The sequence below is a fragment of the Mustela nivalis genome (assembly GCF_964662115.1).
Source record: "Mustela nivalis genome assembly, chromosome: X".
Lineage (NCBI taxonomy): Eukaryota > Metazoa > Chordata > Mammalia > Carnivora > Mustelidae > Mustela > Mustela nivalis.
Genome location: NC_139040.1, coordinates 65539615 through 65566038, shown reverse-complemented (window position 1 = coordinate 65566038; position 26424 = coordinate 65539615). Strand labels below are relative to the sequence as shown.

The 26424-nt window shown below is 39.1% G+C and overlaps 2 protein-coding genes across 5 annotated transcripts in view; both read right to left on the bottom strand.

The window, feature by feature from the left end:
• Window positions 1-26424, bottom strand: part of ZDHHC15 (zDHHC palmitoyltransferase 15) — a 1212570-nt gene that overhangs the window by 415203 nt on the left and 770943 nt on the right. The window lies entirely within an intron of this gene.
• The window catches only part of NEXMIF (neurite extension and migration factor), a 156331-nt gene that overhangs the window by 5904 nt on the left and 124003 nt on the right, over window positions 1-26424 (bottom strand). For 2 of the 4 annotated variants that reach the window (XM_082716037.1, XM_082716038.1), the window contains exons 2-3: window positions 5493-5618; window positions 436-4804 (exon numbers count right to left, since the gene is read on the bottom strand). In XM_082716037.1, coding sequence (XP_082572163.1) covers window positions 436-4804; window positions 5493-5571 — 4448 coding nt within the window. In that variant the 5' untranslated portion in view covers window positions 5572-5618. Of the gene's footprint in view, window positions 1-435; window positions 4805-5492; window positions 5619-9498; window positions 9586-26424 lie in introns of those variants that run through there. The other 2 variants (XM_082716036.1, XM_082716039.1) reach the window with 2 other exon arrangements.

Here is a 26424-nt window from a genome sequence, read left to right as displayed (position 1 = left end):
CGATGAGGTTTTGTTTTCCACATTATGCTCTTTTTGCTTAAATGATCTTGCCCTTTTGTCTATATAACTTTTTGATTCTGTTGTTCAAAATGTTTTTTTCCTGCAAAGCCCTTCCCTTCCCAAAATCATTCAAGAGCATATTTTAGTTCTATTTTCTCAATTAGTAAAAACTAATGCTGAATCGCAGAAAAAGTAGACTTGTTAGAGTTTATCCCTAGTTAAGCCACAACAAAATCGCCCAATTTTGGGGGTGGCTTAAAGGTATAGGGATTTTCATGCACTTTTTTTTCTTTTTAATTTGAAAAAGAAGGGAATGGGACAGTTTCTTTCATGCAAACTTTTGCTTTCAAGAAGGAAAAAATGAGGGACTGTGGGCTTAGCAGGTAGTAGGAAAGCTAAGGGTACACCATCTCAGCCATTCTGGTGCAGTATTACCTCAGTTTTTCAAAAGAAGCTGTCCCAGCCTCATCCTTGTGGACCTGTTCTCGCTCCATGCACTTTCCCTTACACTTCTCATCTCTCAGGGCCTTGGAGCTGGATTTGTGACGATATAATTTTTTGTGTGTTGGTCCATTATTGCCTAAAGTGCTCGGGTTATTATACTTTTTATCAAAGAAGGCAGAGCGAGAGTCCTCATAACCATGCATGTTTGCACGACCAGGATCACCTATCGCTGCTTTCCCATTGCTTTTACTCACACCCTTGATGGACCTGTGATTCTTAATGGCTCCTGGCGACCCACTGTTGACCTTTTTCTTAGATTCCTGTGGTGTCCCAGCCAATATTTTGAGGGTTTTTAATTTTAGGCTATTAGACTCTGGGGAGTAAAATATGTTGGGATCTCCATGGTGCTCCATGGGTTCCCAAAGGGGCTCTATGGAGGCCATCATGAATCTCTGTACATCTGCCATACCAGAGGCAATGTTGGACAAGATATAGGAAGGCTCCTGAAATTCCCGTTGATCATCATCAAGGAGGTTATTGGTGTTGGTTCCCATGTTCAGGTCACTCCAGACAGGGCTACTCTCTTTCCCCAAAGTCCAATCTCCAGAAAGTCCCTTTTGACTTGGCATCTTCATGGAGGCCACAGGGCTACCATGTTGGATACATTCAGCCAACGTCTTCCCTGTGGAAGATATGTTGTTGATTTGGCCTACCCCACGGCTAATGCCAATTTGCATTTTCTCTCCATTGATTGCAGCCACATATTTCCCTTTCTTTGTTGACTTAGGGGTCTGGCGGGAGGTTTTGCCAGGTGGCTTTTCAATCCCTTTGTTGTTGGCTTTGAGAGATTTTTTCCTGGTGTTTTTCTGAGAAGAACTCTGGTTCATAGCCCCACTCTTGTTGGGTGAACTTTTCTTTCTTGCTTTTGACACTTTGTTGTTAGTACTCATTTGACCAGATGGATCATTAAGTGTTGATAGGCAAGGAGTTTTTTGGAGCAAGCTGACAGAATCCTCATCATTGAACATATGGAACTGAAACTGATGGTTATTTAAAGTAAATCCATCATCCACTTGGACCTGCCGTGAAAGGGTACTGCAGTCCCACTTGATTTTCTCCATATTGCTCAATGGTCCTGGGACACCCTCTTGGAACCCCTTCAGTGTTCCTAGTGTCTTGATACTCTCACATCTGGTAATTTGAGGTGAAAGACTGGGGGTATCAGGTGGAGACATCTCTGAGAGAGATGAGTGGCGGAATTTGTCAGGAGTGAAGTTGGAGATATCCAGGAGGTCAGTGGACTCCTTTAATGGTGTTATCTCATCAGTGCTCTGCTGGATCACCAGCTTGGGGCTGCAGTGGGCCAGGAAGTCATCAGTAATATCATCATCACCATCTTTTTCACAGGATTTCAAGCTTAAGGAGCAATAATTGCTTGAGTTGACAGAGAGTGGGGCCATTGAATCAAAGCTAAAGAGCCGGTCATCATCCATATTGGCTGGGCCCTGCTGGAAAGGAAAGCATATCTCTCCATTACTAAAGTGACATAATTGATAAGAGTCATCAGATGGGAGTTGGGTGTCTTGCACAGAGGCATACAGGACCTTGTTGCAATTACTGCCACCACTATTGAGGCAGGTTCGATTGTAAGTTGTAGCTGTGAGGTTATTTTCCATGGAGACTACTTGGGAGACTCCAAATTCATTAGATTGGGTTGGAGCTATCTCCCTTGAGACTTCAGACACGAATTCCTGGGGGCCAGAAGCAGGCTTGTTGGGCCACATATTTCCATAGTTGCTTGATTCTATTTTGAAGTTTTGGGATGATTGCTGCAGCTCAGACTCAGAGGGTGAGGAAAGCACACAGTCCTGGGCAGGCTGGAGAGGCACAAAAGATTTTTCTGTTTGAGTGAGGCTGCCTTCATGTCGCTCTGGAGAATGGTGAGCAAAGTATGACATACCAGTATTATTTGACAAATCAGAAGCATCTAACAATGTCTGCAGATACCCTCCAGGGATAACAGGTATATTGGTGGCAACATTAGCAGATGATAAAGGCATTTCAGAAGAGCAGGTGGTTGGTAAGAAAGGAGAATTCTTAACCTTTGCCTCATGAAATTCAGATAGATGAGAACTGTTTGAGGTCCCAGGAATATCTTCATTCTTTAAATCAGCTGTAGAGGGTTGATCTTCCAAAAGAGGGCTGATTTGAACAATTGGCTTGTTTTCTTGTCCAACTTTGATTTTCTTGGATTTTAACCTGGCTTCACTTCTAAATTTGATTTTGTTGAGCACTTTCCTCTCTGGTCCCTTAAATCCTGCATCTTGGGCTTTGACTTTCACTGAGTCAGGGCCTGTCACATCATTTAAATGTGATCCACTTGCGCAGCTGGGGGCAGCTAAAGGTGCTGACTTCACTGTACCTTTCAGGCCTCCATCTTCTTTACGAGTACTACCTTGCCTCTGATCACTACAGAATGAAATCTGCTTACCACTTGCTGGAGTTTCCACAGATGGGATTCTTTGAATCCTGTGCCTATTGCCAAGCTTAGATTTTCGTTTGCGAGCAGGTGGCAGGAATGACACCTCAAAGCTACCTGTTTCAAAGTTTTGCTTTTGGCATAAGGGTATCTTGTTGGAGTCGGTGTTGCTGTTTCTTTGTTTTTTCTTCTTCTGCCAGAAGCCCTTCAAGGGGGCCAGCTTGGCATATTTATTGAGCTGATTCTCACTTAAATTAACTGTTGTCTCACTGGAATCTACCCTACCCAACTTCACCAGCATATTTTTCTCACCTTTAAAGCGATTGATGATGATATATTTGATAATAACAGGAGGCTCCTTACGGGTTACTTTTCTTCTCTTTTTGGGACACCATTCATCATCATCTTCCTCTTTGGAACCACCTGGCAGCCATTCCTTCCTCTCATTTACTTTTTCACCTTCTAGTGAGTCAACATCATATAGATAATCTTCACTGTACCTGACTTTTCTCTTGGCTCGCAGCCCATAGTTCTGCTGGGAGGAGGTGCTGCCAGAATTAGTGTCCCGAGCCATATAGCGGCCACAGTCCTTGATCTCCCCCATGGCATCATAAGAGACCTCAATGAAGGAACTGTCATCACTGAAATTCCCTGATGCCTCCAAGGAATTGGCAAGATGGCTGTGCTTTGGATTCTTAAATTGCCCTACTTCAGTCCCACTGCATGGTTTATTTAAGGCGGATTTTTCTCCATTATCCTTTTCATCCTTTTTCCCTATACCCTTGTCTTCCTGTCCCTCTTCTTTGCCTTTCTTCTTGTCCAAGTTTTTATCCTCCTCCCCCCAGATGATATTCACATCAGGGACCTTGAACTGGGAAAGATCACTGTTCTGCTTCAGGACCCCACTCTTAGACTCTCGCTTGGGACAGGTAGTAAAGACACTGGGGAAAAAGTTGAATTGGGCATCCTCCTGCATTAGAAGGGTGGTCTTGTCTCTAACATTGTCTTGGAAGGACTCATATCGAATTTTCAAGGAACAGACATCACTGCCCAGCGTTGACTCATCATCATCGAACATGTAGTTATCCACATCTTCTTCAGAGAATAAGTTGACAGACAGCTCATTTTTGGAACAGAGGTCAAGTAGTTCAATCTTACTCTCACTAATGAAAGTCTCAAAGTAACCCCAATCTTGATTGGAATTTGCCAGCAAAGCCTCTTCCGTATTACACTTGTCTAACAGTAATGCCTCATAATAACTTTTCTGAGCTGGATCCTCCAAGTCGATGTCAGACTTCTCAGCTTCCCGTTTTTCTCCTGACCTTGATTTGTGCAGAGGAAAGCCTAGGAGCTGGTCTGAGAGCAGCTGCTCTCCATATTTCATGTTTTCTCCAGCATTAATACACTGAATCCCTATATCAGAAACTGCACAGGTTTCATAATCCTTATTTAGATCACCAACTTTCAGACTGATCCCAGGCTCAGGATCTACTGCATCCTTGGATTCCATGAAGCAGCCCAAACAAGTCCGGCTTGGCTGCATGAGGCAGTCCCCATTCAGAGCTGACATGCCTGCAGGCTCCATTATGGCAAATGGAGCTTTCTCACACTCATTGGGCAGTGACCATGTATGCAGGCTTTTTGCAACACCAGATGTAAGGGAAATGGCATTCACAGAAGCACTATTAGCAGCATGCTCGGGTGCTTCAATTAGCCCCAAAGGAGATGGAGGGTTCTGCATACAAGGTTTCTTAGAAGGTGGAGGCAGGAGACCCCTGGGATACATCAGGGTCTCTTTTTGAACCACTGGTATAGGCTGGATTGGTGCAGTTGCTTCTAGAGCTGCCAATGATTTTATTGTCACATCCTGGTCCTCTGAATCTGGAGAAAAGGTAAAGAAATGACAGTTTTAGACCACACTCATGAACTCTCTTTCCTTTGATCAGTTTCCCTTGATCAGCTTATATAAGCTTGATCTTATATAAGCTAAGGCTCAACTTCTCTGGCTTTATAACTAAAAACTACAATGTTAAAGAATAACCCTGATTTTATATTGAACATTCAACAAAGTGAAAAATAGTATTTCTTTAGAGTAAGCTTTTTCTTTAGACACAGAGTTCTCCTCAGAATAAGGAGATAATTGGACTGCTTGATTAATTGGAAAGTCAAGGTTTTCAGGGTGGGAAAATGATCAGGTGGGATAGTTGTGGTTTTAAGCTATAAAGCTTAGTCCAATCATTCAGACTTCTATTCTGGAAGCTCCTCTGTATCTAGATGTTCCAAGCCACACATCAGAGCATATTTCTAATTCACTATGAATTCTGAGGAACTCAAGTATTCATCTGACAGAGATGATTTGCAAGAGCAAAGTGTCTGGATTGGATAGCCCTTACAGACCCTTCTATCCCAGTTAGAAATTTGGTGGAATAAAATTTAGGATTAATATCAATCTCAGAGGCACTCTAGACTTAACCTGCTCCAAGTGTCCGTTTTGTGGATACTAAAAATCTACAGTAATAACAAAGGACTACTAGGAGAAATAGTATATACTATAATTAAATTCTCTTACCATTTTCTTTGACCCCATTAATCAGAGTGTTTTCTCCATTGGCTGAGGCAACAACAGCCTTATCTTGTTGGTTATCCATGAATGTAACCTCTTATTGTTTCATTCCAAGTCCAAATGCTGTTCAACCTGCACATTTTAAATATATAATGTTAGTCATTAATGTATTTTTTCTCTGTTTTAAAGTTATTTCAGTTAAAGAGGTCTTAAAAGGCTCACTGGAATTTACATTTCCAGACTTTGTTTCTATTGTTTTTTGTTGTTGTTGTTGTTTCATAGTTTATACCCACTATATAAATCAGTTTTTAAAATTTTATTTAAATTCAAATTAGTTAACATATAGTGTAGTATTGGTTTCAGGAGTAGAATTTAGGGTTTCATCACATACGTATAACACCCAACAAGTGCCATCTTTAACACCCATTGCCCACTTAGCCCATCTTCCACCCACCTCCCTCCATCCACCCTGTTTCTTCTCTTAACTGTACAATATGTTATGGTTTTCTTCCCTCTCCGTTTCTATCTTATTTCAATTTTAAACTTACAATTCATTCATACATCCTAAGTACTTCTATCCTCTCTAGGCTACCATACTGCTCATAATGGAAATCTGAAAAAGCAGGCAAACTTACACCTTCTTCCAGATAAGAATGTATTTAACCTAATCATGGCCATCCAGTTAGAAAGGATGCAAAATGAAGTCCAGAGTGACCTGAGATAACAAATGTATGCATGTAGTGATTGGGTTTATTTCTGTTTGCCTCATTTCCACTTCAGATGATCTAAAACTCTTCAAAAACAAGGCAATTCATACATACACACACATATACATCACACTCAGCTTTTCTCTGTCTTAAAATTTGACTGCTAAGGATGGAAAGAGGTAGAGACTTTCTTTCTCAGTTTCTCAACTTTCGTGACCTTAACTCTTTTATTGACAAATATTCCTCTGAGCCCAGCAGGATTTTAAAATTTTGCTACAAAGAAAATCTGAAATTTCTGAAAAGGTCCCTACATCACCTGGTATTTTTAGGGCATATAATACCTATCTATAGCCCCTTTTCTCCTGCCCACCTACTGGGTGGTAAGTATATGAAAAAGAATAGAAAACAAGGCCACCTGAAATGGAGTTGTCTACCACATGCCATCACAACGTGTGGTAGACATATAAATCTTTATTTATTATAGCCCCCCTTTTTCCTAGACCTTCTTCTCAGCAAAATATCCATCCCTGTATTAAAAACACAGACTTCAGGGTGCCTGGGTGTCTCACTTGGTTAAGTGTTCAACTCTTGATTTTGGCTCAGGTCATGATTTCAGGGTCCTGGGATCAAGCCACACGTTGGCCACTGTACTTAGCAGGAAGTTTGTTTGAGGATTCTCTCTTTCCCTCTCACTCTGCTTTCTCTCCCTCAAATAAATGAATAAATCTTAAAAAAAAAAAGGAGAGACTGCTGATGGCCAAGCAGCTATTACAAAAATCTCAATCGTATACTCACTTATCCTATTACATGAATAAACCATGAATAGTAGGTACAAATTTGATGAAACAAGAAGCAGTAAGCAGAATTTTACATGATTCATATCTCTATGATATTTTACCTATTTCTCTGCCTGTAAAATAAGAAGTCTGTATTAAGCAACCACAGTTTTAAAAATGTCAGATAGTCCTGAGTTTTCTGGAATATTTATATGTTGGAATTGCCAAACTTTCTTCTCATTTTGTACAAGACCTGACTTGAGAGTAGCCAATAAACCACAGGGAAAGGAGTAAGATATGCTTACTTGTATTTACACAAAAAGAAGGGCTGGAGATTTCAAAAAAGTGGAGAGGAGTGGCTAGCAAATCCAAAGTCCCCATCCCTTGGCAAGAAGGTCTCATTTGTGGTGGAACTGAATAAACAGATCAGTTGATTGAGCCTGTGCTTCAGATAGAATCATATGGGTCAGATGGAATCATACTAGTATCATGGATTCCTCTGTGAAACTTTCTTTTTAAGAAACTCAGTTGTAGGGGCTCCTGGGTGGTTCAGTCGTGTCTGCCTTCAGCTTGTGTTATCCCAGGGTCTTGGGATTGAGCCCTGAATCTGGCTCCTTGCTCAGTAGGGAAGCCTCCATCTCCCTCTGCCTCTGCCTGCTGCTCCCCCTGCTTGTGCTCTCTCTATATATATATCAAATAAATAAAATATTTTAAAAAATAAAAACAAAACTCTATTGGAGGGTGCCTGGGTGGCTCAGTCGGTTAAGTGTCTAACTCTTGATTTCAGGTCAGGTCATGATCTCAGGGTCATGAGATGAAGCCCGGCATCCAGTTCCATGTTCTCTCCCTCTCCCTCAATGCCACCCTGCTCATGCATGCTCTCTCTAAAACAAAACAAAACAAAATAAAACAAAAACAAACTCAATTGAACTTCAGGTATCATTTTACTCTTCTTTAACACCTCCCGTTCACTAACTCCATTTTGGCAGGACTTGATAAAGGTCAAATTATTTGTGGATTTCAACCATTTAGTGCTTTATTGTCCCTTATGCCTAAGGCTAATTACAAGGAAGACTATTTTTATCACCAGGAAGACCAAGGCACAGAAAAAAAATAAAATCACAAAATAACATAATAGGGATCTATGACAGAAACTCAAGTATCCTGACCAAGAGACCAAGTGTTTTTTTCTTAAAACACAAAATGCCTTCTCTATAAATCTTACCCCTTCCAACCCCTGGCCAAAACAAAGATGTAGAAATATAAGTTTTCACATGTTATTGATTTATACTTTCACCCTCTTTCAGGTAATAAAATAAAGACAGCTGCTTCAGTCAAGTTAATTTATTAATTAATTATTAGTAAAATTAATATATCATAAAATATATGCAGGAGCAATATATTTAAGTGTCAATAATTATCCAATTTTGTCACACAGGACAAGAACACTATGTCAGGGGACATGTTAGTGCCATTGTAAGTTTTCTCTGGGGTATTATATTTCTAAGAACATAATTTTCCTCTAATAGAAAACTGATCAAGTACCCAGGATTTATGGTTCTAAGTTAAAGGGAATCATAAAGGGTTGAGATTAGAAGAAATACACTTTGGCATGCAATAAAGAAGACGCGGATAGGAGTATGGGAGCTTCATGAGTTGGAAAGGGGAGAGTAAGAGAATGAATGAATACCCACCAGGTCCTAGGTTACAGATGTTATCTCATTTTATACTTATAATTATCTTGTAGGATTAGCTCTAGTAGGTTCACATTTTCTTCGAAAGAGAAAACTATTATAGATACTAAACTTAATGATTATCAATTATTTGGACCTGTGTTCTGCAGAGTTAAAAGGCTAAACCATGGTCCTTTTCCATATCTTTTCAAAGCTCAGCTGTCAGACAACTTAAATTAAATATTTTCCCATATTTTTATTTATTTATAACCTGGCTGCTTATAAAAATGATTTGGGAGAGGGATTATAATTTTGTATAGTAGTATACAAACAGCTCTTGGTTTGCTTTAGCTTTTCCCCATTGTTCAACATTTTGGAACAACAAATTTTGTGGGGCTTTAAAAATCTATTTTGAGCTAAAATGGATTACCACTTTTGGAATTATGTACAAAAATTTGCTTTGCTGATCATGGTAAATCATGCAGAGTAATGGCAATGGAATAACATTAGCATGGAGACTGGTATTTCGAAGCAAGGAAATGTTCAATTAAACTGGAAAAGCAACCCTGCCTAACTTTCCTTCCCCTCAGTTGGGCCTGAATGTGGTCTCATGTATCCTGCCCCAGTCAGCTGCTATGTTCCTTTCTAAAGTTCTTTAAGCCTCAGGTCTCAGAGTACAAATGACCTGCCCTGGCATTTGTGCTGTCCCTGACTTTTGGAAAAAAAAAAAAAAAGCAAGGCAAGAAAGTAAATCATGTTTCTGCCTATGGACCTGGGATAAGATAATCTTTGGGGTTTGAGTAGTGCTGATCTTCAGGATATCAGTTTAAATCAATTCAACAAATTGACTAGGTACCTTTTGTGGTAATGGTAGTGTATCAGGCACTGCAGTGGAAAAGACAGGTGGATGAAACTACATCCTTGTTCTCAAGGCTCTCAGCATCTATTGGGGGAAGAAAGCCATAAACAAATTCTAATAAATGTATAATACACTGAAAGAGAAGCAAAATTTTTTATAGGAGTTCTAAATGGAGAGAACTCTTCCACTTCTAGAGAGGAGGGTAATCAGGGAAAGCTTTACCAGTAGCAACAGCATTTGAGATGGACCTTCATGGATGGTCTTTCAGGAGGTGAGGATGGGAAAGTATAGAAGAAAGACTTCCCAGACTGAAGGAACTTCATGAAATGCCATGAATCTCTACCCACTCTACTTTATCCTCTAAACAACTGCTGCAGAATTAATAGGTCTGACAACTTGCTTTAAATATTTCTGTTTTGACTTGAATATAACACCCCTTTCAATCAATCCTCAAGCTCTCAAGTTATGTTTTCCTTTCATTCTCTTTACCTCTCCTTATATTTCCAAATATTCTAGCCATCTCTGCCCCCCTTAATATGATAGATTATTTTTTGCTTCCAAGTATCTTGCACTTGATATTCTCTCTACCTGGAATGTTTCCCCTACCCACATCCCTTCCCCTATGCTTTCTATTCTTTCTCCTTCTAGCCTTCCTTTCACCTCCCTTTTCTATTCCCTACTCAATTTTTTTCTTGATACCTTCCTTGATTCTCCCCACCCAAACAAAATTAGTATCTTCTCTGCATTCCCAAACAACATTGATCTTTGTCTTGATCACCTTATATAAACATGACCTCTTTATATCTGATTCCCTCAATAGACTTAGCTCCCTTCACCTCCACAGCTCATACACAGTGCTTAGCACATTGTATGTACTCTGTAAAAGTTGATTAGACACATGTTGAATCATAGAAAAAAATGGGAGGAAATTCAGTGAATAATAAGCATTTGGCTAAAATATTAGGTATACACAAGAAGATATAACTGAAAAGAGCTATACTGTGGAGGCCACCTCAATCTTAATTCAGGAAGACACTGAATGTTTTGAGTAGGACATTAGGACCAGTGAGAGTAGGAGAATCAGAGAGGTAGGGAAATAGGTTAGGAGACAATATTAAGGTGTAAGAAGTCAAGAAAATTAGAATTAAGGAGGAGAAAATAAGAATGGGAAGATGTTATATTTAAGTTATATTGTAGAGTTGTGTTTGGAAAATAAATGTGGGAGGTGAGGGGGCAGGAGTCAGCATATACAGAGAAAGGAGAGATCAAGGAGTTAACATATAGTTGTGAAAGGCGCATTAGAGATTGTTGGATTTCAGGCCAGAGTAGCCTCAGAAATACAGATGCCAGTATCTTCATGAGAATAAAATAATGTAAGCAGTAAGTCCGATCATCAGGTCCAACATGGGTAATGAAGCTGTCAAGGGTCTTAGCTGTCATACTGAAAAGGAGGAAACTGACCAGCAAGTTGTTATAGATGGGGAATCTACAAGTTTAGTTAGGGACTGAAATGGAACAAGGAGATGATATTGCTGTAGCAAACAGGTCCAGAGAAGGTTTGCAGGCTATCCTCGCCAAACTCTGTCTAGTCTGACTTCCCAATTTAACTTCAGTGAGTATGATGGATGACAGAATCAGCAATAGTTCAGAGAACACATTTATACCCATAATGCTGCTTAACTAATTCCATTTTCTAAACTTGCCAGGATTTCAAGATACTAGGTTAGAAATATGGAGGTATGATGCTTTTAAGTACAGAAAACATGCTTAAATGAGGAGCCATGTAAGTTTAAAAATATTAAGGGTGAGAGATGGACGAAAAAGAGATAATCACAGTTAAACTAAAGAATACTATATATCTCAAAAGTATAGTATAAATCTATTTCATCTTTCATTATAAAGATTCCAAACTCAAAAGATATACACAAAACAACTATTACAGAGGGTTGTATGTTGTACAACCACTTATTAGTTGGGTGTCCTCAGGCAAACTCCTTCCCCTCGCTGGTACTAAATATTATTAGCTATACATTAAGGGAATTGAATTAGATTATATCTAAGAGCTCATATAGCTTTTTAAAAATTAAAATTCATTTATTTATTTGAGATTAAAATTACATGTGCAAGAAAAAAATTCTCACATAAGAAGAGTCTGACTTAAGTTTTGTATGATTCTGAGATGAGCCTATGATGTATATCTGAGGGAACTCTTTACTGTCTTCCATCTCATGTCCCTTCCTGTGTTCCTCTGATTTTTGTACATTCCTACCCCTAGTCCTATCAGAGGTAGCAAATAGGGTGCTGCTGGTGGTGACAGGGCTCTGTATATTCCACATGCCTTCATTTTTGGCAGCCACCAATCTGGGGGGAGGGCTTCTTTGCTGGCAGGCTCCTGCACAGTAGCTATAGTGACTGCATTTTTGTCCTAGAACAGAGGCTCCACATTTGGGGGTCTCTTCTCCGACTTTTCTTTTCTCCCTTCACCTATTGTTCTTATCTGAACCATCCTTTGGGACATCACTATAAAGAGATTTCCAAAAAGAACAAGTGCATAAGACCATAAATCATTGAGAAAGTATGTAAAATGCATTGTCTATGTTAAAGCTCTATGCCAATGCCATAAAACCCAATATTCAATAAGACTTGAAGTAGAGTTAGAAAGAAATAAACAGAGGTACTCATGCACTCAAGTCAGGAATAGCCAACCTCCTTACTAGTTTTAATTTCTAAACTTTTAGACCATAGGTAGCTCCATTTCACGGGCACATCTGAGCACCTTTGCCTTTGCAAGTTAATTTTATTTTTAGGCCTTTTCCTGCTTACTTTCTCTCTCAAGTCCAAAGAATAAGTGGTAGATAAGACCAATCACTGTTTTTCAGATAAAGAATGGGTATTTCCAAAAAGACTGTCTTTTTTCTTTCTCCCAGGCCCAAATGGGCAGTATAATGGCATAGTAAGTGCAGAGACACGAACCTGATATACCCACTGGTGTGTACAAGGTGGTGAGTTCTAGACACCTGAGTGGCTCAGTTGGTTAAATAACTGCTTTCAGCTCAGGTCATGATCCTGGAGTCCCAGGATCGAGCCCCATATCAGGCTCCCTGCTCACTGGGGAGTCTGCTTCTCCTTCTGACTCTACCCCCTCCTGCTCTCTCTCTTTCTCATTCTGTCTCTCAAATAAATAAATGAAATGAAAAAAAAAAAAGATAGTGAGTCCTTAGAAGGAGTATATAACACTGTAGCCTGGCACTTGGTTAGAATGGGTTTATACAAGGATTGTGTCCTAGTCACCAAGTGCCTTCACTGACAGGCAACATTGAGTTACATTTGATGCTTGAGTGCAATAACTGTAGGTTGAGTAGTCCTTTGAGTTTCATCATACAGTTTCTAACCTCTTTTCTAACTACTCATCTATCCTGTTAACTGAATTTTATTATTTTAAAAATTTTTAAATTTATTTACTTATTTATATTATGTTAGTCACCATGTAGTACATCATTAGTTTTTGATGTAGTGTTCCATGATTCATTGTTTGCATATAACACCCAGTCCTCACTGCAATATGTGCCCTCCTTAATACCTATCAGTGGGTTAACCCATACCCCCCACCCCCACCCCTCTGAAACCCTCTGATTGTTTCCCAGACTCCAGAGTCTCTCATGGTTTGTCTTCCTCTCTGATTTCCCCTCTTCATTTTTCCTTTCCTTCTAATGTCTTCCATGCTATTCTTTATGTTCCACATATAACTGAAACCATATGATAATTGTCTTTCTCTGCTTGACTTAGTTCACTTAGTGTAATCCCCTCTAGTTCCACACATGTCAATGCAAATGGTGGGTATTCATCCTTTCTGATGGCTAAGTAATATTCCATTGTATTTATGGATCACATTTTCTTTATCCACTTGTCTGTTGAAGGACAGCTCGGCTCCTTCCACAGTTTGGCTATTATGGACATTGCTGCTATGAACATTGGGGTGCATATGTTTCTTCTTTTCACTACATCTGTATCTTTGGGGTAAATACCTAGTAGTGTAATTGCTGGGTCATAGGGTAGCTCTATTTTTAACTTTTTGAGGAACCTCCATACTGCTTTCCAAAGTGGCTGTACTAACTTGCATTCCCACCAGCAGTGTAAACAAAGGTGGAGGTATCACATTGCTTGATTTCATGCTATTTAACAAAGCTGTGATCACCAAGACAGAAAAATGGACACATAGATCAATGGAACAGAATAGAGAGCCCAGATATGGACCCTCAACTCTACAACAAATCTTCAACAAAGCAGGAGAAAATAGTCAATGGAAAAGTCTCTTCAATAAATTGAGCTGGGGGCGCCTGGGTGGCTCAGTGGGTTAAGCCGCTGCCTTCAGCTCAGGTCATGATCTCGTGTCCTGGGATCCAGTCCCACATGGGGCTCTCTGCTCAGCAGGGAGCCTGCTTCCTCCTCTCTCTCTCTCTGCCTGCCTCTCCAACTACTTGTGATTTCTCTCTGTCAAATAAATAAATAAAATCTTTAAAAAAAATTGAGCTGGGAAAATTGGACAGTTATACACAGAAGAATGAAACTCGACCATTCTCTTACACCATACACGAAGATAAACTCTAAAAGGATGAAAGACCTCAATGTGAGACAGGAATCTATCAAAATCCTAGAGGAGAACATAGGCAGTAACTTCTTCGACATTGACCACAGCAACTTCTTTCAAGATGTGTCTCCAAAGGCAAGGGAAACAAAAGCAAAAATGTACTTTTGGGACTTCATCAAGATAAAAAGCTTCTTTATCTTGGGGTGAGGGTTTTAGAAGTGAGGGGGGTGGGGAATGGGTGGGCTTGGTAACGGGTATTAAGGAGGGCACAGATCACACGGAGCTCTAGGTGTTATACAGAAACAAAGAATCATGGAACACTACATCAAAAACTAATGATGTAGGGTCATAGGGAAGTTCTATTTTTAATTTCTTGAGGAATCTCCACACTGTTCTTCAAAGAGGCTGCACCAACTTGCATTCCCACCAACAGTGGAAGAGGGTTCCCTTTTCTCCACAATCCTCTCCAACACGTTTCCTGTCTTGCTAATTTTGGCCATTCTAACCGGTGTAAGGTGATATCTCAATGTAGTTTTAACTTGAATCTCCCTGAGGGCTAGTGATGATGAACATTTTTTCATGTGTCTGATAGCCATTTGTATGTCTTTATTGGAGAAGTGTCTGTACATATCTTCTGCCCATTTTTTGATTTGATTGTCTGTTTTGTGTGTGTTGAGTTTGAGGAGTTCATTATAGATCCTGGATATCAACCTTTTGTCTGTACTGTCATTTGCAAATATCTTCTCCCATTCCGTGGGTTGCCTCTTTGTTTTCTTGACTGTTTCCCTATGACCCTGCCATTGCACTCCTCGGTATTTACCCCAAAGATACAGATGTCGTGAAAAGAAGGGCCATCTGTACCCCAATGTTTATAGCAGCAATGGCCACGGTTGCCAAACTGTGGAAAGAATCAAGATGCCCTTCAATGGACGAATGAATAAGGAATATGTGGTCCATATACACTATGGAGTATTATGCCTCCATCAGAAAGGATGAATACCCAACTTTTGTAGCAACATGGACGGGACTGGAAGAGATTATGCTGAGTGAAATAAGTCAAGCAGAGAGAGTCAATTATCATATGGTTTCACTTATTTGTGGAGCATAACAAATAGCATGGAGGACATGGGGAGTTAGAGAGGAGAAGGGAGTTAGGGGGAATTGGAAGGGGGGGGTGAACCATGAGAGACTATGGACTCTGAAAAACAATCTGAGGGTTTTGAAGGGGCAGGGGGTGGGAGGTCGGGGTACCAGATGGTGGGTATTATAGAGGGCACGGATTGCATGGAGCACTCGGTGTGGTGCAAAAATAATGAATACTATTATGCTGAAAATAAAAAATAAATTAAAAAAAACTAATGATATACTACATGGTGACTAAATAATAAAAAGAAGACAAAAAGCTTTTGCACAGCAAAGGAATCAGTCAACAAAACAAAGAGACAACCCATGGAGTGGGAGAAGATATTTGCAAATGACATAACAGATTAAGGGCTGGTATCCCAGATCTATAAAGAACTTCTCAAACTCAACACCCAAAAAACAAATAATCAAGTCAAAAAATGGGCAGAAGACATGAACAGACACTTTCCAGAGAAGACATACAAAAGACTAACAGACACATCAAAAAAAGTTTAACATCATTAGCCATCAGGGAAATTCAAATCAAAACCACATTGAAATGCAACTTTACATCAGTTAGAATGGCAAAAATGAACAAGGCCAGAGACAACAAATGTTGGACAGGATGTGGAGAAAGTGGAACCCTTACACTGTTAATTGAATTTTCAAAATACTATTAAATTCTTCTCAGAAACATAATCACTGAAGTCATATATATAATGGAACATTATTCAGCAATCAGAAAGGGTGAATACCCACCATTTACATCAACATGGGTGGGACTGAAGAGGATTAGGCTAAGTGAAATAAGTCAAGCAGAGAAAGACTATTATCATATGGTTTCACTCATATGTGGAGCATAAAGAATAGCATGGAGGACCACAGGAGAAGGGAGGGAAAATTGAATAGGAAGAAATCAAAGGGGGGGGATAAACCATGAGAGACTGGACTCTGGGGAACAAACTGATAGTTATAAAAGGGACGGGGTGGGGAATGGGGTAACTGGATGAGGAGTATTAAGGAGTGCATGTGTTGTGATGAGCCCTAGGTGTTATAGATAACTAATGAATCATTAAACACTACATCAAAAAATAATGATGCATTATATGTTGGCTAACTGAACATAATAAAAAAAAAAGAAACATAATCATTAAAAAACAGGGTTAGAAGGATCTTAGAAGATAGTCCAATCCCAAACTCCAAGTCCCAGTAAGGGGAAACTACTTGCCCAGAGTCACACAGTGAATTAGTAATACATACACATCCTTGGAAATATTCCCTATGGCACCATGTTATACATCAGGAGAAATAGAATTTATAAAGAAAAATAACCACTAATTAAAGCACTACTAACTTTTTGTCTTTATTGGAGGAAATGCTGTCAAAAATAGGAGAAATGTCTTTGCTTATCACAAGGGGGGAGTCAAAGGGGGTGGGGAAAAGGTCAAACTCCAAATCCACCTGGAAAGGAGGCACTGCACTTTTAGCCTCTGGATTCTAGAGCTCAGTGTTGTCAGCCTGAGGTGTACCAGTCCAAACACCATCTTTCTCCCATTCACACACTCACAGAATGTTCATGTACACTCAAGAATCATAGTGCCTTCTTCTATTGTGGAAGCAGGATGTTGCATACTGGACCAGTGGAAGACAAGAGGAGCTGGGAGTTCATTTGATCTGAAAATACTAAATAAATTCAACCATTTGATAATGCCTAGTTAAAATGCTACTTGAAATTTTGAATGGGAGATTGAGGGACCAGGGATACCATGACAAGTAAAAATTTTTGAAGAAGTCCCAAGTGATCACAGTAGTTTTCTTCTATAGTCTTGGACTTATCTCTTACTTCATAGTAAGAAAGCAGAAAATAAGAATATAAAGAAATAAACAAAAATAATTAATATATTTTGAATCCCTACAGAATTACAAATATATTTATTCATCTTCTGATATGTCTGCTATTTTTAGGTAAGTAGACAAGAATCATCTATAAAGTAAACTGAAAACAACACATAAACAAATCCAAACCATCCCTTGAGCAAAAGTGATACTGTTAACCCGGCCCAGGAATTTTGAATCAATCTTAGTCCTATTAGAATCTTCCCAGGGGATGCTGAGCTAGCTGCTACAGATAAAGGGTGTCTTGGTTTCATTATTCATTAAATCCCTGGCCTTCTTCTTCTTCTTTTTTTTTTTAATTTTTTTTAACTTTTTATTTTTTTATAAACATATATTTTTATCCCCAGGGGTACAGGTCTGTGAATCACCAGGTTTACACACTTCACAGCACTCACCAAAGCACATACCCTCCCCAATGTCCATAATCCCACCCCCTTCTCCCAAACCCCCTCCCCCCAGCAACCCTCAGTTTGTTTTGTGAGATTAAGAGTCACTTATGGTTTGTCTCCCTCCCAATCTTCTTTTTTTTAATGGCTTTACATTTTTTTAAAAATTTATTTTATTTTTTCAGCGTTCCAAGATTCATTGTTTATGCACCACACCCAGTGCTCCATGCAATACATGCCCTGACCTTATTTTCTTTTCTTTTTTTTTTAAAGGATTTTATTTTTTTTTAATATATTTTATTGATTTTTAAAAATTTTATTTATTTGACAGACAGAGATCACAAGTAGACGGAGAGGCAGGCAAAGAGAGAGAAGAGGAAGCAGGCTCCCTGCTGAGCAGAGAGGCCAATGTGGGGCTCGATCCCAGGACCCTGGGAACATGACCTGAGCTGAAGGCAGAGGCTTTAACCCACTGAGCCACCCATGTGCCCCAGGATTTTATTTTTTTATTTGACATACAGAGATCACAAGTAAGCAGAGAGGCAGGCAGAGAGAGAGGGAGGGGGGAAGCAGGCTCCCCGCTGAGCAGAGAGCCCGATGCGGGGTTCAATCCCAGGACCCTGAGATCATGACCTGAGCCGAAGGCAGAGGCTTAACGCACTGAACCACCCAGGCACCCCCTGGCCTTCTTTTTTAATTTCAGAAATAGGCCCAAGGCTTTCTCAACATATGAACTTGAAGAGGGGCACCTGTCTTTTAGTCTAAGCAGTGAAGAATAAGAAGAACAGCGAAGTTCAACACTGATGAAAATCTGAGCATCTCGGGCTTAGTTGAGTGCCCTACTTCCTTACCCCTGCTGGCTATATAGAGATCAGTATAAACAGCTGATTGGAAGGCTGGAAGTGTCACAAGAATGTGAACATACATTAACTACTTCTGCAATTATTAAATACTTTTTTAAAAGATTTTATTTATTTATTTATTTATTTATTTATTTATTTATTTATGTGTCAGAGAGAGAGACAGAGAGAGAGCATGCACAAGCAGGCAGAGTGGCAGGCAGAGAGAGAAGAAGGCTCCCCGCTGAGTAAAGAGCCCGATGTGGGACTCGATCCTAGGACCCTGAGATCATGACCTGAGCCGAAGGCAGAGGCTTTAACCAACTGAGCCACCCAGGTGTCCCTAAATACTTGTTTTATATGTTAGACGATGCCATGAGGAAAACCAAAATGAGAAACACAAGCTCTACAGCCAAGGCACTTAGAGTTTAGGAGAGGTAAGAGCATACTTGGCATAGCAGGTATCTTTCAGTGTCGTAAATCTTAGATTGGTTCAAATATTTTTTTCTGTATTCTGATTTTACTTTCCAATTATTCTCCTAGCTTTGTCAACCTCCAGGATAGGTTTTCCAGATATTGGTGCAACTGGGATTTCTTTTATCAAAGAAAAAAAAATCCTCCTGGTCCACAGGGCCAAGGCTTAGTAAAAATGAACCCATCTTTGATCACTTCATGAAGACAAGTGTAACTTCCCACTCAAGTCTGAGCTTGTTCCTATTAAATGCATAACTGCTAAGCAACCCTTAACAAGTGGTAAGACTACTGTTTCAGATCTTACCCCATCTTCAACAAACTCCTTTTGCAGACATGTTTGTAGGAGAGTTCAGCAGTTACTGTTAAACTGATAGGCTGATAGATGCTTGGACCTTTTAACAACCAGACCTGTCATTACCAAAGGTCAGAGGGCCTAGACATTCTCCACAAGTAAGTGCACTCCACAAGTTATCTCTTTGTGTAGCTACGTATTTGTAAAGAGAGACACTTTAAGATGAGTTAAACTATTTATAAAAATACGTAGTTTTGACTGCTACAGAAGTCAAATTCAATACAGGAAAGGAAAATTCAATAACTCCACAAAATCACCCAGGAAACCAATGCCATATACTTACAAGGTCATGCACCCCCCTCCCATCAGAAGAATTTGGTGAGTGCTGTGAAGTGTGTAAACCTGGTGATTCACAGACCTGTACCCCTGGGGATAAAAATATATGTTTATAAAAAATAAAAAATTAAAAAAAAGAAGAATTTTTCTTATACTCCTTTAATTTTACATGGTACCAGGAATGACTATCTAAAAACAAAGGAAAGGATAGGGGATAAGATGGAGACATCAGAAAAGGAGAGAGGTTGGTCCCAAGAATAGGTAAGATGTCTTTCTAGTTAGAGTTCTCCAATAACCTAGGGATCATCTATTACTATTATCTCTCTACTCTGACCCCTAGCAATCTGTTACTGTCACCCATAGCCAATTCAGAAAAACGAAACAAAACAAAACAAAACAAAAAACCTTTATAGTACCAGAGTCTCTGAAATAGCCCCCTGGGATATATTCTCTAACACCCAGCTCATACCAGCCTGGTTGATGCCAAAGCCATACAGATAGCATTCTGGGGCCCTGTGCTCATTAAAGTGTATTTAGGAGGCACCCATTGCATGTGAAATTCCAAAGCTCACATTTGCTAAACAGCAGCAGCAGAGTTCTTCCCACTTCCAGCAGCCAAGTCCACAGTAGGGAAGAGCTTACCAGGCTTCTGGAGGTTTGACTACTGATGAGAAAAACAAGTCCTGCAGAGGGCAAGAATGAGTGTTGTTCCTTCCTAGTGATATCGGTTTTCTCAGTTTCCTTTGCTATCTTCTCATCTACTGATAGGGTTGAGTGTTTCTTAGAAGGAGTGTTGTTTGCAACTACAGCATCTATTTACCTTTTCTGTGCCAATATCTGGGCTTCTTTGCAACCTCTAACCTGCACTGTCAAATACAGTAGCCCCTAGCAACACATAGCTATTTAAATTTAAAAATAAGTAAACTAAAATTTCAGTTCCTCTATCATATTAGTCATATTTCATGTGCTAATCACAGGCAGCTAGTGCTTATCATATTGGACAGCACAGACACAGAACATTTTCAATATCAAAGAAAAGTCTATTAGATAGCACTATTATTCTTATTTCCTAATGATCTAGTCAGTGTCCTGCACTGTCTTGCACTCTCAGGCAGACAGGATTGATGTTATCATATTCCTCAATTCATCAGTAATCCAAGCAAAGTTTCTTTTTTGCCATTATTCACTTATTTCCATTTATTCATACATTCTTTCAAACATAGCTATTCTAATGTGGTGAATATGTATGTGTTGGTATGTATTATTTTAAAAGGTATACTGTTTTATGTGTATATTTTTAAAATTTATAAATGGTATCATGATCCATATCTTATTCTTTTAATTTCTTTTTTTTTTATGTGAGCAAGGAGTTTTTATTTCTTTTTAAATTTATATCTCATATCTTAACTAGTTCTTGGCATATAATGCTCACACAGTAAATACTTGTTAAATGATCTTTTAATTTCTTTTAATTTTTACTATAAATCATGCTATTAAAGACCCAGTCATATGTCTATACATGTATCTAATTTGTTGCTTTTATCTGGTGCATAATTCTCTATAGCATGTAACATTTTATCTTTCTGTTTTCATTATGATAGACACCCAGGATTCCTGGCTTAACACTTTTTCTCTTAGTAGAAGTTTCTGGCTTTATAGAAAATCTTCAAAAACAAACAAACAAACAAACGAACAAAAGTACTTATAATCTTAGTATGTGACCTTTAATTGAGGGTTTCTTAAACCCCTAGAATGTATATCTTTGTGCTATCCTTCAATATTCTAACTTGTATCACTCTGCCTGTTATTGATCATTGTCCATTTTTTGTTTGGCTCTGGTCTTATATGAAGTTCCATCCTTATTTTTAACTTCAAATAATGGTTTTCCATTGGTCTTTGGCTCTGCTTACCTGGAGTCAGGTTATTAGTTTATAAAGTCCCTTATTTCCTCTATTTATTTCTGATTCTCCCTGTGGCTCCTATAATTTGCCTTGGTGTCACTCAGGATTCAGGTTGATGGGTAGTTTTCTGGCAAAAGTTTTCACTGAGTAGTGGAGGTTTAGGAATCTAATGGAGACAGGATTGTTGTGCTGACAGCCAGAGACATCCAGGGCCTAATGGGAAGTGTTAGCTTAACACACAAGGGAAATAACCTTTTAATCCAGTGCAGTATACTTCATTTATTACAGTGTTATCCAGTTTGAAGATGTTATGAAAAAGATCCCCAGAGAGATTTAAGATTTCAAAAACATCTTGAGTTTGAATTTAATTCAACTACTCCAGAAAGTGGAAACAACAGAGGATGACATTTTAGGCACTTCATATACCAGGCACTGTTAGGGCAGATAATGTTATGCCAAATTAGAATGTTTGTCTCCTGGGGAAGGAGAGAGGGGTGGTCAGAAGGAGGGGTTGAGGATGTTTTAATCATCTGTCAGTGTTAATGATCTAACATTAAAAATATATTAAAATATATTGATATGTAATACAATATATTAATACATTATATTAATTATACTATATATTATATAACTTTATTAATATATTATATAGAATTATAATTATGTAATTAATATTATAATTATGCAATTAAATAATTATATATAATACATAAATATATATATTTAATTTTTTATTTTTTATAAACATATATTTTTATCCCCAGGTGTACAGGTCTGTGAATCACCAGGTTTACACACTTCACAGCACTCACCAAAGCACATCCATAAATATATTAATATACATGCATATAAAGAAAAAATTAAACAGGGGACACTTGATGTCTTTAAGGCAGCAGAAAGAAAACAAATGTATGTTCCAATCAACTTTGATAGAGGATATAGAAAAACTGGAACTCATTTAGAGAGAAATATCCAGAAGAAGGGGACCTAAAACTGATGTTAAACTCAGGGAAGAAAATTTAAGAAATGTGTTTCTTGTCTTCAAATACTTGAAGAGCTATTACAAAAAAAGTGAAACTAAACTTGTTTAGTTGGATCACAATGGGAAGTTACTTGATATAGAAAGACTATATAAGTCAACCAGAGAGAGTCAATTATCATATGATTTCACTTATTTGTGGAGCATAACAAATAGCATGGAGGATATGGGGAGTTAGAGAGGAGAAGGGAGTTGGGGGAAATTGGAAGGGGAGGTGAACCATGAGATGCTCTGTATGGACTCTGAAAAACAATCTGAGGGGTTTGAAGTGGTGGGGGGGGCGGTTTGGGAAGTTGGGGTACCAGGTGGTGGGTATTATAGAGGTCACGGATTGCATAGAGCACTGGGTGTGGTGCAAAAATAATGAATACTGTTATGCTGAAAATAATTTTTTTTTTTTAAAAAAGAAAGACTATAGCTCAATACGTGAATCAACAGAGATATACAAAGATGAAACCGGTCATGGGGGAAGGGGATGGGGGAAAAAAAGCAATCTCCCTACCACTAGCAGTATTTGAACAAAGGCTGGGCAACAGGTAACAGTAAAGAACAAATTTAAACACCGGATGAAGAAGCTGGACTAGACACATTTATGATTAAATGTGAACACAAGAAATTTAGTTGTACAAATCTGAAACAAATTCAAGAAGCTTTTAGAAAGATGTGAAAGAACATACAGCAAAGCTAATAAAATTAGGTCCTACTCAAGCTTTCCAGTCATGTGTGAGAAAGAGAACAACAGAAGACATTCCCACACTATGACACCAAGTGCTGTAGCAACAAGGAGCATGACCTGCCCATGGATTCGAGCCATGTTGAGGCACGTTTTTATAAAGGACAGAGAGATTCTGTGGGAACAAGGGGCTTTGACCTCTGAAGGAATACTATAGTTAAAAAATTTTTTTTAAATCTTATATAATTTTTCTCAGCTACCGTCATGACAGTTTTTCAAAACCACTAAGAGTTATGCAAATTGGCTTAGGTAAATGAGGGTTCTTGCCTTTAACATCTTGGCACTCCCTCCCCTCCCAAACTGAGGGGGAAAAAAAATTTCTCCGGGAAGGCTTTGCCACATTTCTCTAGGACTCTGCCCAGAGACTGAAAGCCCAGTGACATGACACTCCACTTGATTAGATTTTATTGACTGCTGTATTCTTCTATTTCTCTTTTAGCACAGACTCAATTATAATCAAGGTTTGCAAAAGGAAAACTACATGCAGTGAAACTGCCATTGTTCTAAGCGAGTTCAAATATACCCTGAAAATTAAAATGAAAATCAAATGCCAATGCTATGAAGATACTACCAGCTTCCTCAGAAACGATGAAGAAATACAGAGAGGAAAAAAAAAAAAAAGAAGAAGAAGAAACTGCTCTTAACTTAGCAATGCAGCCCCATTCCTATTATGTAATATCCCATGATCTCCTGTACCTGCATATTGTATCATTGTTTATGTTTCAGTGCATTTATAACAAATATATTTTAATGTTAATTTCATAAATCTTATTTAGTGGCATATATCTGCTCTAGGTTTCCAAGAAAACAAATGTACTTTGCCCCAGCCACCCAATAAATTATGACTGTCCACAATTTTCAGTTCTCACCTATGTGTTGATAGGACAAGAGGCGCTTTGTGGTCTAGGAAATGGCTCCAGCATGATGGTAGTAGTGACTACCATTAGAATTGGTTGGCTTGGAATCCTGGATTTCATAAACCAATCTTTAAAAAATTTTAAAAAAAGGGCTATAGATCAAAAATATCTACCTGTTACTGTTTGTTATATGTCCCCTCAGTCCCTAATACAGAGTTTAGTAAATGTTTGTTTCACTTCTACACTTAATTTAGTTCCAGAGGGCAGTGGTACATGATATAATAATAATAGTGATAATGACAATAATAGTGCTATCTTCCTTTAGAGATGAGTAGAAGTAGGGGTGAGGAAAATAATTAGTATTAAATGAAGCAGGTAAGCTGGCTTCTAGTCCCAGCTCTGCCACTTAGGTCTGTGATGCTGGGGACATCATTTAAACTCTCTGAACTCCAGTTTCCTCATGTCAAAAGTAATAGTTACTGTATAATGTTAGTATGAGAATTAAATGGTTTACATATATAAAGTAATACAACACCTGGCTCATAGTGGGTCATCAAAAGTGATAGTTCTAATATTTTTCTTTTTCCCACCTCAGAATGCCATTTAAACAATTCTTGACAGGATACTTTTAAATTGGGAGATGGAATTGCCAGGATCTTGAGATGGTTCAAGACAGGGTGCACAGAAACCAGTGTTCCAAGTAACTGAACAGCTTGATAGGGGAAAACTACTTGAATGGGGCAGTCTGGTCCTTCTCTTATCTTTCTTCTTGATCTCTAAGACATTTTGTGGAACCAAAAGCAATGAGAGTATTAAAGTTTCTACAATCTATTTGGTGCCGTCAAAGTGTTGCTGAGCAGAGGGGACTGCTAAAGTGAAAAACTTTGCCTTCTGCCATGCAGATGAACTGCCCCGTCACTGCACACTGGATGGTTTTACATGACCCTAATATACTCATACTTTTTATTCCCTGCCTGCTAGCCCCTCCCCACTAAGGCTATCCTGGTGACTGTATCTTGCCTCCACCCCACATCTTGACAGGTTTGTTTTGTCAAATATTAAAAGAGCCAGGGGTAGAATCCAGAATTCATCTGGGTTTTTAGCTTGAGATAGAGGACAGAGGGGAGAAGAACTAGAGGTTTCTGGCCCCCCAAAGTTGACAAAGCCTTTACTATTTTTCCTCTCCAGCCCCTCCTGGGGAAAAGAGAAAACTATTTATTTCCACTACCTTCTCCACTTAGCTTCCCTTACTCAATAACAGTTTCTGGCTTGCTTATTGCCTTACTCAGCAATGCAATGAGGAAGAATCAAACTTTGATGTACTATCTCAAGCAAAATCTATTCCCTGCAGATATGAAGGAAATAGAAAAGTCATGAAAAAAAAGTCATGAGCTTTCATTCTGAAGTCCTGAGCTCATTAGCTCCTCAGGTATCCACTGTCCTCATGTTCTTCAAATGCTTACCCAGATACTTATTCAGATTTTAAGAAGGCATCTAGTTCTTGGGAGGATAGCTGGGATGTGTGTGTGTGTGAGGGGGGAGGCTGCAGGAAGATAGGGGGAACCAAGATACAATTATACTCTTTAGCCAGAAAAAAATAAATGGTGATGAAATCCCAGGATCTTTGTTATGTGTGTATACCTATAATAATTCTGTCACTAGTATTCAGATATAATGCTGGTAGCCCTTCCCATTCCTAAGATATATATTCAGAAGGACCTTCTCTAGGAGTGGGGTATTCTAAACTGATCAATCCACAAGTCCAGCTGGTTCTCTTTATGTCCACAGTATGGGAAGGGAAGGAGACTAACACTTATTAAGTGATATCCTAAGCACTTTAAAGATATTTATTTTCAAACTGAGGGTTGCTGGGGGGAGGGGGTTTGGGAGAAGGGGGTAGGATTATCCTAAGCACTTTAAATACATTTATTACTTTAATTTAGAGAGGGAGGAGCAATATGGCAGAGGAGTAGGAGACCTAAATTTAATCAGGTCCCAGGAATTCAGCTAGATAGTTAGCAAACCATTCTAAACACCTATAAACTCAACATAAGAATGAAGAAAAGAATAGCAGCAATTTTAGGAACAGAAAAGTGACCCTTCCAGAAGGTAGGACATGTGGAGAAGTGAATCCGAGCTGATATATGGGAAGATAGACGATGGGCAGAGGGGCCAGCTCCTGGCAAGTGGTAGAGCAGTGGAGCACAAAATTGGAACTTTTAGAAGTTTACTCCACTGAGGGACATTGCTCCAGAGGCTAAGTGGGGAGTGGAGCCTTCACGGAGTCAGTGTGGTTTCAGGTCCCTTGGGGTCACAGAAAGACCAGGGGTGCCTGAGTGTGGCAGAGCTCCCAGGTGTCAGAGCAGGGAAATAGCTGCAAAGACAGAGCAGAGGAGTGGGCTCTCAGCTTGGGGTTCCCCTAAAACATGTTGGGCCACTGCTCTTTGAACAGGGACCCCA